The 17194-nt window shown below is 38.1% G+C and overlaps 1 protein-coding gene across 3 annotated transcripts in view; it reads right to left on the reverse strand.

The window, feature by feature from the left end:
- Nucleotides 1–4170: 4170 nt before the first annotated feature.
- The window catches only part of CGRRF1 (cell growth regulator with ring finger domain 1), a 30071-nt gene continuing 17047 nt past the window's right edge, over nucleotides 4171–17194 (reverse strand). For all 3 annotated transcript variants that reach the window (XM_004324715.4, XM_019923844.3, XM_073800456.1), the window contains exons 3-6: nucleotides 12930–13107; nucleotides 12630–12777; nucleotides 5969–6076; nucleotides 4171–5742 (exon numbers count right to left, since the gene is read on the reverse strand). In XM_004324715.4, coding sequence (XP_004324763.1) covers nucleotides 5422–5742; nucleotides 5969–6076; nucleotides 12630–12777; nucleotides 12930–13107 — 755 coding nt within the window. In that variant the 3' untranslated portion in view covers nucleotides 4171–5421. The remainder of the gene's footprint in view (nucleotides 5743–5968; nucleotides 6077–12629; nucleotides 12778–12929; nucleotides 13108–17194) is intronic.

Genomic DNA, 17194 nt, shown 5'->3' on the forward strand with positions numbered 1-17194 from the left:
TGTCCATAAATTGATGAATGGATAAACACAGTGTGGTATACCTATGCAATGGAATTTTATTTGGCAATAAAAAGAAATAAAATACTGATTTATGCTATAACATGGATGAACCTTGAAAACATTATGCTAAGTAATGTTCTGTGGCCAGTCAAAAAAGGCCACACATTGTGTGTGATTCCATTTGTGATTCTACATGTGATTCCATTCCATGTAATGTCCAGGACAGGCAAATCTATACTATAAAAAAGTAAATCGGTGGTTGCATAGGGTTGGGGAAACATGGCAGGGATTGGGGGTGATGGCCAATGCACACAGGGTTTTTCATGTGGTTAATCAAAATGTTCTCATATTGACTGTAGGGGTGGTTGGAAAGATTTGTGAGTACATTAAACCCTTGAATGGGGCAATTGTATTGATATGGTATTTAAACTATATCTCTATTAAGCTGTTAAAAAGAAAAAAATGGCAAAAACAAAAAAGGCCATGCAACTTTTGCCTTGTTCACTAAAAACACTTACTCTTGGAATCCTGAGCCCCCATTTAAGAAATGACTATCCTGAGGCCACCTGGCTGTGACAAAGTCCAAGCCACATGGAGAGGCCACAAGTTGTCCTAGCTTGGCCCGGCTTTCAAGTCATCACAGCCCAGGCACCAAATACGTAAATGAAGAGCCTTCAGATGATCTTAGTCCTCTGGACCTTGAGTCACTTTAGTCATTTGGGTCTTCCCAACTCAGGTCCCAGACAGGCCCATCCCTGCCATGTCCGGTCCCAATACCTGACTACACAATCTTTGAGTATAATAAAAGGGTGATGCTTTTATACAACTCCATTTTGGGATGGTTTGTAAAGCCCACGCTTCTGGTTTTCCTCCTACCTCACCGTCTACTTCTCAGTGTACTTGTTCCTCCCAATCTCCCTGAATGCTGGAGTATCCCCTCAGTCCATGGACCACTTCTATTCCTGTGCTCACGTCGTCGGTGATCTCAGGCAGACTCATGGCTTTAAATGCCATCACATCAAGAAAAGATGAAATCTATCAGCCAGATCTTTCCCCTGAACTTCAGAGTACTATATTCACCTGCTTATTTGCGATCCCTACTTGGAGTTCCAACTGGCATCCAAAATGGAACAAAAACAAAATTGCTCTTTTCCTCCAAACCTACCTTTTCCCAATTGTTTCCATCTCAGTAAATTGCACCTCTCAGCCTTGCAGTGGTTAAGGTGTCTTTGTCTAGATATACATAGCTCACTTCCTGGCCTTCTACAGGTCTCTATTATCCTGGTGAGGCCTTCCTTGACCATCGTATTTGAAGTAGAATCCTCACTTCCATCCTTCACATTCCCGACTCATTCATCCCAGCTTTGATTTTCTCCATAGCACTTAATCTCCACCTGATATATGGTATTCCTTACTAATTTCTCTCTCTCTCTACTAGAATGTAAGGCCTATGAAGGCACGGGTTTTTGCCTATTTTTTTTTTACTGCCGTATTCTCATGCCCACACAACGTGTAACGTCTTTGGCACTCGTTAATTTTTCAATTACTGAATGAGTAAATTTTTTTATAATTAAATGAGTTCAGGGAGCAAACAGAGATGAGATCAATAACATCAAGCAGTGTTGGCCGCAGAAGTATCAATATATATAATATACCTCCTCTTTGGAGGAAGAGAGAAAAGAATGTCTACTGGCTTTGAACATCTAAACAAAGCAGTAATGGTAACACCTGTCACACATAGAGCTTACTATATGCTATGCCCAGGTCTAAGCACTTCACATGTATTAACTGGTATAAAACTCAACAGCCTATAGTTAGGTTCTATTATCACTATTTTTCTAGATGAGGAAACTGATCAGAGTGAGTGAGGTTAAATAATTTGTCCAAGGGACAAGTGGCAGAGCTGGGAAAAAACCCAAGATATATGACTTTGGGGGTCTATCATCTTCACCTACCTTTTTTTGTGTGTGTGTGTGTGTGCGGTACGCGGGCCTCTCACCGTTGCGGCCTCTCCCGTTGCGGAGCACAGGCTCCGGATGCGCAGGCTCAGCGGCCATGGCTCACGGGCCCAGCTGCTCCGCGGCACGTGGGATCTTCCCGAACCGGGGCACGAACTCGTGTCCCCTGCATCGGCAGGCGGACTCTCAACCACTGCACCACCAGGGAAGCCCTTCACCTACCTTTTGAAGGTTCTTTTCTGAAAGTGAGACAGCAGTGGTGGGGTACAAAACTTGACAAAAGTGGAAGAGAAATAGCTATTGGGAGTTCGGTAGCGGGTCCATTAGGAAAACAATAAAAGGATTGTTGAGCAGCAGTGAAGACCTGGAAGCAACTAAGCAGAGAGGCTTCATGGTGGACTCCATAAATTGGTTAGACCACTTGACCTTCTGTGGTAACAGCAGGAAAGAAACATAGTTGAGGTAAGCCAAGCGTGTGGGTTGCTGGGGCAGGTAGAGTGGAGAGGCCAAGAAAGCAAGGCAACATGGTAACACATTTGAAACACTTGAGCCAGCAACCCAGGAGCAAGTTCATGAATTATTAGAATAGACTCAGGGACCCAGGAACTAGAGGTCATGATGACAAGAGAGAAACGATTCAGGAGAAATATAATATAGGGAGATATGAAAAGAGAGGGGAATTCAGTGCTCAAAATCTAGGTAATGGAGTTAGGGAATTATCCAGTGGAATAAGGGCCATCTGAGGCAGGAATGAGTAGAAGAGGCTGAAATCACCTCCACCGACCCTTCCTAACCCCCAGATTACCTATATCGATGCTACAAATTCCCACAAGCCAAGACAAAATTTCATTCCACAATTAATGAGGCTCAAAAAATACAATAGTCCCAGTGGGAGATAATTCACGATTATCTGTGATGTGATGAGATGATTTGTGTTGTGTCCTTAAGCAACAGTTTTTAAGTTCCTCCCCTAGAGCTGGTTTCGACATTAAGAACCCTCATAGGTACCAAGTTGGGAAGAAAGAGTCACTGAAGGAGGAGGTGGCTACTCACCTATCAGGTCTGCTTAATGTATCCCTGGTTGAGATTTCTGGAAAGTACCAACTACTCTACATAAAGCAAATGTTTTATCTAATGATCCATAAAATAAATAAAATGCTTTTGTAGATGTTCTCACAAGATGTCCCTTATTCACTGCTATTGGCAAACTCTGCCATAAGCCTCTAAGAGACACTGTACTTGTTGTTACTTGATTACTTACCAAATTCCTCATATTTATTACTACTGAGGTCAGGGAAAACAATTCCTTTAGTTGCAGCAAGGGGAGCTAAGGGCAAATCATCTTTAAGAGTTATGAAAAATAATGGGTGAATGGATAAATGAAATGTGGTATATACATATAATGGAATATTTTTCAGTCTTAAAAAGGCAGGAAATTCTGATAGATGCTGCAACACAGAGGAACCTTGAAAACATTGTACTCAATGAAATAAGCCAGACACAAAAGGACAAATATTGTATGATTCCATGTATATGAAGTACCTAGAATAGTCAAATTCATAGAGACAGAAAGTAGAATGGTGGTTGCCCAGGAGCTGAAGGGAGGGGTAATGGGGAGTTACTGTTTGATGGGTATAGAGTTTCAGTCTGGGATGATGGAAAAATTCTGAAGATGGATACTGGTGGTGGTCACATAACAATGTGAAAGTGCTTAATGCCACCAAATTGTATACTTAAGAATGGTTAAAATGGTAAATTTTATGTTATGTCTATTTTACTACAATAAAAAAAAGTTATGAAAAACGGAATAAGATTGCAGGTGGAAGCTATCTCAGATGAGAAAGCAACCATGTATCTAGGACAGTTTAGGTACACATAGATCTGTAAAGGGAAGCAGGATGGATAGGATGGGCAAAATGATCCCTGAGTATTCCCCCAACTGACCTACAAAGTGAATTTCCCAGAGGAACTGCTATACAGCTAGCCAAATGCAGCAGGGACTGTAGCATTTGACCACCCTGCTTCCAGGGATAGAATTAGAACAGGGCCTTAGGAATTACTAAGATAGGGATGTGCTTCTAATAAGCCATCAATGCTTCTGTTAGGGACAAATACTTGGAGGTCAGGGGCCTTGTCTGATTCTTTGTAGCCCAGACTCCCAAAAGGTATCTGGCCCCTAGAAGGTATTTAGTACATAGCTATTGAACATAGATGAAATTTGATTTGGTTTATAAAATGGAGAATAGGTAATGTCTTTTTGAGAGTGTTACATTTGACGGGAATGAAATAATAGTACAGAAACACACTGATACAAAGATAAGGCATTATTCTTAATACAAACAGGACAAAGGAGGCTTGGCAATCTCCCTGCATGTCACAGTTTACTTGCCATGATCTAATTTCTTAGTGAGTGAGAGGTAATTTCCACTGAAGAAACAGGAAGCTCTGATTTACTTTTTTCTTCTTAGTCATCTTGGGAAAAGTGGGGAATGGGGCTTTTTTGACTATCAGGTTATTCAACTCTTAAGAGGATGTAACAAAGGATGAACAAAGTGATTTACTATTCAGAAGGACATGGGGTTTACTTAGAATAAAAAACACCCTAGAAAAAAAGAGTCACTTGTTTCTTTTAGTGATTTTTCTGGCTCTAAACCCCTTCAGTTTTGATGGGTTCGTGTGCAGGAGGAACTCTAAGGTAAGGCATTGAGAGCCTCGCACATCTTCCCTGGTAGGTCACATCCAGCTACTCTAATCATATTGGACAATACATTTAATTATCCAATAAATTTTATTATCCATGTTTTATATATCTGCTTCCTATAAGTGAGTATCATTTAAGTCTATGATACACTGAGAACAGTCAAGAATTGTTTCTTGCATTTATGATTTAAGAAGCTATATTTAAAGATTAAGACTTGTGTTTATGTGACTATAATTATAAGGAAAATTAGAAACCGAACAGCTGGATATTTATAAAAATGGATATTTCAGGAAAGGATTTAAAGTTAGAAGCCCTTTCCAACTCTTTTGTAAACCAGAGAACATACAATTATTTTAAGAAGGATTTCATTTTTACCCAACTGCATTTTAGATTTCATCAAAGGAAAAACATTCAGAAATCTTAAGACTTTTACTTCCTCGAATTTTAGATGGATTGCTTTTCAAAATTTTTCTAATCAACATTACGTGAAATCCTCTAGCTGATAAAAGGCCAAATGTTTACATTCTTCTCAAGAGGTTGAATGAATTTTTATGCATTGACCCAGAATGGGATTCCAGTATTTGCCATACTGAACAGCAAGGAATAATTAATTTTCACCATCCACGTACCGTACAAATATGAAGTTAAAATAGAATTTTCACTGACGGTTAACACTGTAGATTCCATGTTATGATTAGTTCCAAGAACACAAGAACACCGCATCTTCAGTGGGAAGTGTACTTCTCAGTTGTAACAACATCCTCAGAGACTTTTCAGTTTGTCTTTACCTTGCTCTTTTTGACTGCAAAGTGCAAAAGATTCTCGAACAAACTGCCTGCACATTGGGCACTGCTGAAAATACTTAACACAGCCATCACACAAGCACGTGTGTCTACATGGCAAGAGCACCCAGTTCACGGTCCCATTCTGGCAAACCACGCAGTCCTTGCTATTCTCTTCTGGAGGCTCCATTTCACTTTCAGATAGTCCAGCCTTTTCCAGCAAACTTCGGTCTGTGCTTTTTTCCTCTGGAGAGGAACTGCTGGAGGGAGTGGAATTATTATTTGCCGACATGAAAAGTTGCTGAAAATCAAAGAAACACATGTAAAGATATTACAAATGACAATTACGCTTCAAATCCGGGGGTCATAAGACGTGCTAAAAATTTATGAGCTAGCAAATCCAGTAACAAATAATAGCTAACTTCTATGATAACTAACTGAAAAATATTATCTCTTTATAGATAGTCATTCTTTGAAACTCTGCAAACAAAAAAGACAGAGGATAAAGACTAGAGGGTACAACTTACCTTAAGATCATGAAATTGACCTTGAGCCAGGAGTAAATATTGATACAATATTCTACAGGAGAGTTTATAAGTCTCATCAGGAATATGAATTACTGACACCATGGAAATCTAAGATAAAAATTGAACACCAGTCAGTACATACCTCCTTATATTATTTCACAGATATGTGAAAAATACTTCTCAAATAAAAATAAGAGGTTGATAAATTAGAAAACTTACAATAAGTTCCTTAAATCACAGTCACAAAAGAGGACCCAGTTACATATTTTTACCAGGATTATTTTATTTATACTCAAATTTACAAATTCAATGTTATTTCAGCAAAAAATTCAGCAAATTCAATGTTATTTCAGCAAAAATTTCAACAAATTCAATGTTATTTCAGCAAAAACATTGAATTTCAACAAATTCAATGTTATTTCAGCAAATTCAGTGTTATTTCAGCAAAAAAAAAAAACTGTTGTTACAACTTATACAGCTGTATAAGTTGACTAAAATTTTCATATGGAAAAATAAAACATAAGAACAGCTAGGAAAGGGGCTTCCCTGGTGGCGCAGTGGTTAAGAATCCTCCTGCTAATGCGGGACACGGGTTCGAGCCCTGGTCCAGGAAGATCCCACATGCCACAGAGCAGCTAAGCCCGTGCGCCACAGCTACTGAGCCCGCGAGCCACAACTACTGAGCCTGCGCTCTAGAGCCCATGAGCCACAACTACTGAGCCCGCACACTGCAACTACTGCAGCCCACGTGCCTAGAGACTGTGCTCCGCAACAAGAGAAGCCACCGCGATGAAAAGCCCGCGCACCGCAACGAAGAGTAGCCCCTGCTCGTTTCAACGAGAGAAAGCCCATGTGGAGCAACAAAGACCCAATGCAGCCAAAAATGAATAAATAAAATTTAAAAAAAAGAATAGCTAGGGAAATATTGAAAAGAAAGCTATGAGAGGGACTAAGCTCAGTCAGATATTAAAGCATACTACAAAGCCTCTAAAATTAAAACAGTGTGGTACTGGCACATGAATAGACAGGTGGATGGAACAGAATAAACAGTCCAGAAACAGACATAACTATATATACAAATATGACAAAGGCAGCATCTCAAATCATTAAACAAAGAGAGCCTTCTTAATAAAAAGTATTGGGGCAACTGGATATCTGTTTGGAAAAATATAAAATTAGATGCATTCCTCATTCCATACATAAGAATAAACTCCAAAAGCATAAGAAATCTAATTGTGAAAAATAAAACTAAGCAAGTACTAGGAAAAACATGTGAATTTCTTTTTAGTTTCAGTGTAGAAAAAGACTTTCGAACTATGACCCAAACCCAGAGGCAGATAAATTTGACAAACCTAACTACATAAAAATATAAAATTTGCATGACAAAAAGCACTATAAGCAAAGTCAAAAGACATATGACAAGCTGAAATATATATTCACAACGTATATCACAGACTAGGGGTTAATATCTCTAATTTATAAAGAACTTTTAAAAATTGAAGAAAAAGTGAATAAAAATCCTATAGAGAAATGGGCAAAAGACATGAACACATAATATACAAAAAGATAAAAACATGGTCCTTAGCCATATTAAAAGATGTTCATTTCACTCACAATATGATAAATGAAAATTAAAACTTGACTGAGATATAATTTCTTTCTCATCAGGTTAACGATAATTGAAAAGCTTGTCAGTACACTCTATGGAGAAGTCATCACTCTCATATACTGCTGGTGGAAATGTGTTAAAAAAAAAAAAATACAACTCCAAAGGTACAATTCCAATGGAGGGGAATTTGGCAGTATGTAACAGAAAGAAATGTATTTACTTAGCCTTCAACCACATAACCTCAACAATGTTAAAATACGGACACACAGGTTATTCAGTGCAAGATTATCTGTTATTGCAGAATACTGGAAACTACCTGAATGTCCAGCCACAGGAGATTGGCTGAATAACTGTCATACATGGATACCCTACATACAATAAAGTGCTAGGCAGCTATAAGTGAAAAAAGCAAGAACATGTATAGTATATATAGGGTGCTACCTTTTGTGTAAGAAAGAAGGAAAAATAAGAAGAAACAGAAAGATATCTGTATTTTCTTATCATTACAATAAGAAACATAGGAAGGATAAACCAGAAAACAACTTGATTATCTGTACAAGAATTGGGGTGTATGAGAATGGGGGTAAGGGATGAAAGCAACATCTGAGTATACCACTTTATATAGTTTTTTGACTTTTGAGAGAACTAATCTGAGTAATTCATGGACACAGTTTTTGACTATAAATCCTCAGTTTGGGGCAGGAAATAAGGAAAGGGCAGTTTGAGGACCAAAATAATCATATTCAGTAATGAATTATAAACCACTGGGGGAAAAAGGAATTCATGAGGCCATGAGGATAACAAATAGATAAACAAAGAGGTAAATCGGAGGACTCTTGCTTGTAATAGAATGCTGAGGGCTGACTGGAGGGCTGGAGTTGGAAAATAATCCTTTTTTTTTTTTTTTTTTTTTTTTTTTTGCGGTACGCGGGCCTCTCACTGTTGTGGCCTCTCCCGTTGTGGAGCACAGACTCCGGACACGCAGGCTCAGCGGCCATGGCTCATGGGCCCAGCCACTCCACGGCATGTGGGATCTTCCCGGACCGGGGCACGAACCCATGTCCCCTGCATCGGCAGGCGGACTTTCAACCACTGCGCCACTAGGGAAGCCCTGGAAAATAATCATTTTGCAACCATCATGGTAAAGATGAAATCTGGTAAGAATCATTAATGGATATTAAATCCAGGGGGAAATTTTACTAAAGAACAGGATATTTGTATGGTCTTAAAGTGCCTCCCCACACACTGCTTATTACTTGCAAGGGAGAGAAAAAAAAGGAAACAGTGGAAAATTGGATAACACCTTGACTGAGAGATCAAAATTTACATCACCAATGAGGGAAAAGAACCTCCCATTCTTCTACAGGCGATGCCCTGAAACACACACATCATCACCTGCGTGGTACACTGGCTGAGAATGCTCAACTCCAATCTAATCATGATGAAACATCAGACAAAATGAGAAATGTTCTATTTTACAAAAACAGTGTGTGGGGCTTCCCTGGTGGTGCAGTGGTTGGGAGTCCGCCTGCCGATGCAGGGGACACGGGTTCGTGCCCCGGTCCGGGAGGATCCCACATGCCGCGGAGCGCCTGTGCCCGTGAGCCATGGCCGCTGAGCCTGCGCGTCCGGAGCCTGTGCTCCGCAACGGGAGAGGCCACAATGGTGAGAGGCCCACGTACCGCAAAAAAATAAATAAATAAAATAATAATAAAAAAAAAACAGTGTGTGCATGTGACTCTATTCTTCAAAAATGCTAATGTCATAAAAGACAAAAGAAAGGCTATGGAAATGTTTCAGATTAAAGGAGGTTAGACACATGACAAATACAACATCTGACTCTAGACTAGAATCTGTACTGGAGGGGAAAACATGTTGTAAAGAATGCTGTTAGACAGACTGACAAATTGGAATATATATTATAATAGATTAGATAAAATATTATATCAATGTTAGATTTATAAAGTAAATAAGCATATTGTAGTTATACAAGAGAATATCCCCATTATTAGGAAAACACACTGAAGTATTTGGGTGTAAAGAATCATCATGTATACAACTTATTCTCAATTCATTAAAAATATATATATACACATACACCCATAAATATGTATGTGGGCAAATAGTGAAAATGGTGCAAATGTTAACAGTTAACAATAGGAGATCAGGGTAAAGGGTATATGGATGTTCTTCTACTTTTTTATTTTTGCAAGTTTTTGAAATTATGTCCATAAAGAAAGTTAAAAAACAACAACAACAACCCTATTATGGTTGTAAACATACAAGATCCTTTACAGCCTTATAAGGATTTATTAATTTGGCAGTGACTTCAGAGGTTTTTAATAGTAAATCAAAACGACAGGATTGGTAAAAGATAGTAATGTTATCGCCCACTACTAACAATCCTGCCATTTAATTTAACATGAAAAGCCTCTGAAGCTACTATCATGCTAGTTATGAATATATATATATAGTTGTAGATTAACATTTGATATGGAAAAGATGCTTAAAACATACTATTAAATGAAAGCAGATCCCAAAATAGTATGGACAATTTGATCCCATTTTTGTTTTAAAATTACATACATAAAGGTCTAGAAAGATACAAATATTCACAGTGGTTATCTTTGGATGATAGAATACGGGTGATTTTCCTTTTTTCCCTTTTGGCTTATCTAGATTTTCTACTTCTATTTCCTGCCACAAACATGTATCATTTGAGTAGTACAGAAAGTAAACTAGTATAATTTAGTAAAAATGAAAAAAAAAATTAAGTCAAGGTCTTGCAGTGACAATCCCTACTTTCCTTAACTACCTAAAATAACAAACTGGTTCCTAACTACACAATCTGAATGTAATTTATTACTGTTACGATAGGAGTGAGAGAGTTAAAAAATTTCTTTTTTAGATTTAGAATTTCTGACCCCAGATAAAATACTGAAAAACCAAATGCCCAATTTGCTTTTAAGATTAAGAACAGAGAACATTCATACAAAATATACTAATATGCTTTAGTGCCAGGGTTAGGCCCCACCTGAGAGATAAGAAAGCGAGAAGCAAGGATTAACAGGAAAAAAAGAAGGGAACCTACTGATAAGAACAGAAGATACAGAGAAGGACCCAGGCAGGGAGGTGTATACAAAGGACCTGGGAGCCAGGTACTTTGTCTGCCCTGTGGGAATAAGCCTCCCCCAACCACAGCTGGGCCAGTAGACTTCATTCCAGTTGCATCAGGGACCTGAGAGCAAATCTTTCCCTGTTTAGAATGCCATTGAACTGTACACTGAAAAGTGGTTAAAATGGTCAACTTTATGTTATATGTATTTTACACCTCCCAACACCAAACACACACACACACACACACACACACACACACACACACACACACTCTCACTCTCTCTCTCTCTCTCTCTCATACTCCTTCTCTGTTTAGACTGAGGAGGAAAGTTAGAAAATAAGGAAGAGTCTGAGTACTCAGTTGACAAAGAGCACCAGCAGCGAGAGGGAAAGGAACCACAGGGGAAGCTGAGAGGAAGGTGACAGATCTGACCCTTTCTGTTTCGAATGAAAGGAAAGAAGTAGGGGAGCTTAGAAGAGATGGGGGACACAGTGGTGAGAGAAGGGCTATCTTGCCCAGGTAGGCAGAGTGAAGGACGGAAAGGCTGGACGTATCAAACACCAACTTAATAGGTCTTATTTATCTTCAGTTGAAAAGAGTGGGAGGGCCAAAGGGAGGGAGAGGGGAGACAGCCAGAAGAGCTCTCCTATGGGCTATTCAGGAGCTTGGCTGTGAGGCTCTATATGGCTCACTAACGTTGCTTGGTATGACTTTTTTTTTCACTTATCAAATTTACTGAGCACCTATTGTGTTTCAGGCACTCTGTTAGGTTCTGGAAATACACTGCTGTTAGTATGACTTTTATTTGGAAAAAACAAACTGACTTCAGTTCAATGGAACTTCAATTTGATAAAATTAACCCCGCTCCCCAAAAAACTAGAGGCATAACTTATTGAGCAGGGTCTAGATCTCCCAGTTAGGGTGTGCACCTTCCAAAGCTCAATGTGTGCTGGTTTTGGTGAGATACTCCTGTTAAAAACAAAGCATACTGCCACAGGACTACAAAGGCTCAGAATCGAGCCCTGCTTCCATCTCTTATTTCCTGAATGCCTGGGAGTTTTCTTTAGTCTCTTTCAGGGTCTATAAGACAGATGCCCTAACACACAAAGTTGTTGGAAGGAATAAATATGTTAATGGTAGCGAATGTACTTTGTATGTTACGAAGTGTCATAAAAATGTTACCATATCTTTATTCATCAACATATCTATTTCATGCACTTCAGAAAAGTAGTAAATTGTGTATAAAGCCGTTCTAATCATGATAGGATTTCACCAAAAGTTTATTTCACGTACAAGCTTCTACCATACTTATAGGAATGTCAGGCTCAGGACCTTTTAGACCTCTAACATGGTTTTATCTTCCTAATTGGGATAAACTACCAGACTAAAGAAATAATTAGCACATAATGAGAAAAGGAGATTAAAATAATTACTGAAAATATAGGGACCAAACACATATAAGATGTAGGTGCAGCAGGGGCTATGATGGAACCAAGATGACTGCAAACATGCGAAGAAAAGAGTGGATACTGTCTTAAAATCAAGCCCTTCAGATCATTACAATGCTTATTTATTCAGTGCTAAAAATGCTAGGAATAAACATGCTTCCCAACAGACCTTTTTCTATGTGGCAAAAATGACAGAATATGGGATGATGAAATTAATGTAATTCAACTCTACCTTTCATTTTCTAAATAAAATCATATTCTTGCAATCCATATGGAAAAAAACAAGTCATGCTCTGAAGGAGCATTACACATATAAAACGCATACAAGTGTACTTCCCATGTATTCATTTTCCAAAAAAAATGTGTCCAGGCCAAATGTATATCCTCAGAAATTAAAATAAACCTTTTTCTATTTCACCAAATAATTAAGACCCATCATCCAAATCACTTAAAAGTTAATGTTTCCACAATTTTAAAATTACTTACAATATCATAAATTTCTCGGTTATCTTCATCAGCTAGGGTCAACAGTGCTACCAATGGATAGCGAGATCTGGGCACTGTACCAAAGTCTTCAATTTTAGTATCTTTTGGTAACTGGCAATATATTTCTTCTTTGCTGTCCTTTTTAATACTTTTTGAAGATGTAAAGAGAAATTGCCACTATAAGCAAAAATACAATATACCAAAGGGGATAAATAATAACTTAGCAACACTATTTTATCCATAAAAAGTCTAAGGTCTAAAATTTTCATGTGCTAATGGATATATCAGATAAAAGGATACAAATACTGCTCTTGATAGAGATATTCACTATACAGAGCATCTTCTAATGCTTGAGGAGTGTTTATTCGGAAGCAATGAAAGTGCTTCTTCAGAGCTTCATATAATTTTTGAACACTGCACCCCCAGTAGCAAGTAAGGAGGCTATCTTCAAGGCAATCTGTTGTCAAAGTTATGCCAGCTGTGGAAAACAAACGAGACAAAGAGAAGAAAATTACCTAATGCTATGTCTACTACAATTATACATAGCCAGTAACAAAAGCTTCCTTTTGGTTGCTGGCCAGGCTGACGGCAGTTAAAGGAACTCATTAAAGGGTATGTGCCTATAAATGAAGGAAATGGTCTCTAAAACAAAAGATATAAAAACTTCAATGTCTACACAATTTTAAAGCGCTGTCAGTAAACTCTAATTTACATTATTTCATATTTATTCTTGGAAGTTACAAAGATTTTTTTTGATGACTTCAAGACTCTTCCCACATAAATTTAAAAAACTGAAATACCGTTCACTATTGATAACCTACCACTCTAATAGTGTATGTAATCCTAACTACAAGAAGTAATAGAGCTGTCTCTAAAAGTGGATGCATACCACCCATGCGGTCCAGAAGATGATCAGTGGAGTAGGAAAAATATTAAGAAGAAATTGAGCCTTACTAACGTTAACATACTCATTGACAACACTGATATACTCTTGTCACACAGTTAATGTCCCATGTAATATGCAAAATATCCTAAGGAAAGAGTGGAGATTCCAAAACATGGAGGGTTTAATAGTGTTGCCCTCATTCATTTGTTTGCTTTCAGCATAGTAAAATATATTACAATTTAAGTAAACCTGATTAAGTGGATATATAAGTTATAAAGTGGACATTCAAATTATCTTATATAGTTTTGCCTATTTACCTAACACTTACATAGGACTTACTATGAGCCACCTATATGATTTTTTCCCTTGCTCATTGCAGTTGTAGCAATATAAGTTCAAGGGCAGCAGCATCCAATGTCTCATACTGCTGGCAGTGCAAGCTGCAACATCTAGTGCTCAGTGGCCATGGCATACTTACCAGAGCAAAAGGGCATGGTTTTGGTCATTGTTCCTGGCTGAACAGCCTTGGTCTCTGATTATGGCTCTCCAAACCTACGGGCAATTCTGTAAGCTACTCAATGTCCTTGGAGTCATTTCTGTTGTTTGCAAATAGGAATTTTTATTGATACATTATGTATTTTTTAAAAGGTGATCAAGAGTATGAGTTGGAAGGAGATACACAAACACAAGCAGATGCTCTACAGCAGGGGTCCCCAACCCCGGGCCGTGGATGGGCAGCGGTCTGCCGTAGCCTGTTAGGAACCAGGCCGCACAGCCGGAGATGAGCAGCAGGCAAGAGACAGAAGCTTCATCTGCCGCCCCCCATCGCTCGCGTTACCGCCTGAGCCATCCCCCCAACCCTGCCCCGTGGAAAAACTGTCTTCCATGAAACAGGTCCCTGGTGCCAAAAAGGTTGGGGACCGCTGCTCTACAGGACACCAAAAATTGGGCTTTACACTTTTCTTCTCACTATTCAGTAGTATGTATACAGAGTCTCAGATTCTGAACATGTACAGTAGCAGCAACGTAGAGCAATTTCTAATCATTGTTAAGCAAAAATCTTAATTGGCAGGAATTTCACATAGGTAATTGGAACAGAATTTGATTTCAAATTTTTAAATAATGCCCAACATCAGGTATTAATTCAAGAATGGAAAATTCAGTTAGTTATTTTTCTTGATTAACTATTGAATAGCTGAAGAGGAACACTCTATTAATACAAATTATATATATATATATGTATATGTATACATATATATTAAAATCACACATACTTTCCTCTATGTCACTAAAGAACCACAAAACATGAGGAAAGGAAAAAAAGTTGGACGTAGACAGGACAGGAAAAAATATAAAAGGCATATAAAAAAAAAGTAGAAAAAGAAAAAAAAAGGAACCCAGAAAATGATTTCTTAATATTATTGTATTACTGGCAAAAATGCAAAAAAATGTGAAAAGATCTATGTTTAGAGCACTAGTTATAGCAAAATGCTGGAACCCACCCAAATATCTATCAATAAGGGATTAAATGAATAAAATATGGAATACTTTATTTTTGTTTAACATCTTTATTGGAGAATAACTGCTTTACAATGGTGTGTTAGTTTCTGCTTTATAACAAAGTGAATCAGCTATACATATACATATATCCCCATATCTCCTCCCTCTTGCATCTCCCTCCGACCCTCCCTATCCCACCCCTCTAGGTGGTCACAAAGCACCGAGCTGATCTCCCTGTGCGATGCGGCTGCTTCCCAATAGCTATCTATTTTACATTTGGTAGTGTATATCTGTCCATGCTACTCTCTCACTTCGTCCCAGCTTACCCTTCCCCCTCCCCGTGTCCTCAAGCACATTCTCTATGTCTGCATCTTTATTCCTGTCCTGCTCCTAGGTTCTTCAGAACCATTTTTTTTTTTTTAGATTCTGTATATATGTGTTAGCATACAGTATTTGTTTTTCTCTTTCTGACTTATTTCACTCTGTGTGACAGTCTCTAGGTCCATCCACCTCACTACAGATAACTCAATTTCGTTTCTTTTTATGGCTGAGTAATATTCCATTGTATATATGTACCACATCTTCTTTATCCATTCATCTGTCGATGGATGCTTAGGTTACTTCCATGTCCTGGCTACTGTAAATAGTGCTGCAATGAACTTTGTGATAAATGACTCTTTTTGAATTGTGGTTTTCTCAGGGTATATGCCCAGTAGTGGGATTGCTGCATCGTATGGTAGTCCTATTTTTAGTTTTTTAAGGAACCTCCGTACTGTTCTCCATAGTGGCTGTATCAATTTACATTCCCACCAACAGTGCAAGAGTGTTCCCTTTTCTCCACACCCTCTCCAGCATTTACTGTTTGTAGATTTTTTGATGATGGCCATTCTAGAATACTTTATAATGAAGTACTGTAACTTTTAAAAAAGAATTGAGCCATATCAAAATATCTGCATGTACTATCGTGGAACAATCTTCAGAATATATTGTTACATGAAAAAAACAAGGTGAAGGGAAGTATATATAGTATGTTACTGTTTATCTCACAGGAGAGAATATCTATATATATGGGTTTACTTACACTAAAAAAAGAACAATGGAAGGATAAACGTTAAAAAAAATATATAAAAACTCAACTTACAGAACATAGAAACCTACCCAGTGTGTTTGCTTTGTAAAAAGAATCAGAGTTCCAGCGGTTCAGAGCTGCAAACAAGACTTGTGTACATACTCTGTACATCTGACTACAATAGGGAGTGTCAGAGTCTACTCACCACTGGATATTACTCATACTTTAACATAATATGTCTCTGAAATTAATAAGTTAACAAAAAGAACTACAGAATCTATAAAATTCTACTCCCTACAATCTTTCATAAACTTTTCCATTAACAGACTGACAAGAGAATGTCTCCCTTTAGTTCTTCCCACTTCTTTGCAAATAGAATTCCCATTCTTACATTTTCTTAATCTTCTATAATTCAGTATGGACACAACGGCATCTTAGATCTGTTGATCTAACAGATCAATAACAGATCATTAACAATACTGGGACACAGCCATAAACCAGAAAATTCAGAAGCCAAATTAGGTGAGGCAGCATGGATGTGACTTCTCTCAACCTGCCCTTATGTGCCTAGCTGTAACAGCCAAGTAAAGCACAGCACAAGAGATAGCCTTGCAAAAAACTGGAAAAAAAAAAGGACTACAGTCAAATGAGTTGAGCCGTTAAAAAAGGAGAAACCCTAGGGCAGAAAAGCCACAAACCTTGAAGAAGCCGCCCTGAGAAAGAAGAACTATATACAAGGAGATAATGCATGAGGATAATAAAACCGGAGGGAGTACTGGGAGCTGAAAATTTTAGGTTGTAGGGAAGAGAGGTTCACAAATTCCTCCAAAAATGCTATGTGTGTCATCTTGCACAAGGGAGCTGTTTACAAAAGGACAGCAGAATTCCTGAACCACCATGGTTCTGCACATTTTAATCAGGAATGTTTTCTAAACAAGTTAGTTTTCTCTGTCCTATCTTGAAATTTGTTCTTCCTAAGTGTAAAATGTCAGAATGAACCCCTTATCTACCACTGGGGGAAAAAAGGTCCTTAGTTCCCTTTAAGTCAATTCAACTCAACTAATATACCCTGAGTACTTACTTTTTTTAAAAAATAAATTTATTTATTTT

The sequence above is a fragment of the Tursiops truncatus genome, chromosome 2 (assembly GCF_011762595.2).
Source record: "Tursiops truncatus isolate mTurTru1 chromosome 2, mTurTru1.mat.Y, whole genome shotgun sequence".
Classification (NCBI taxonomy): Eukaryota; Metazoa; Chordata; class Mammalia; order Artiodactyla; family Delphinidae; genus Tursiops; species Tursiops truncatus.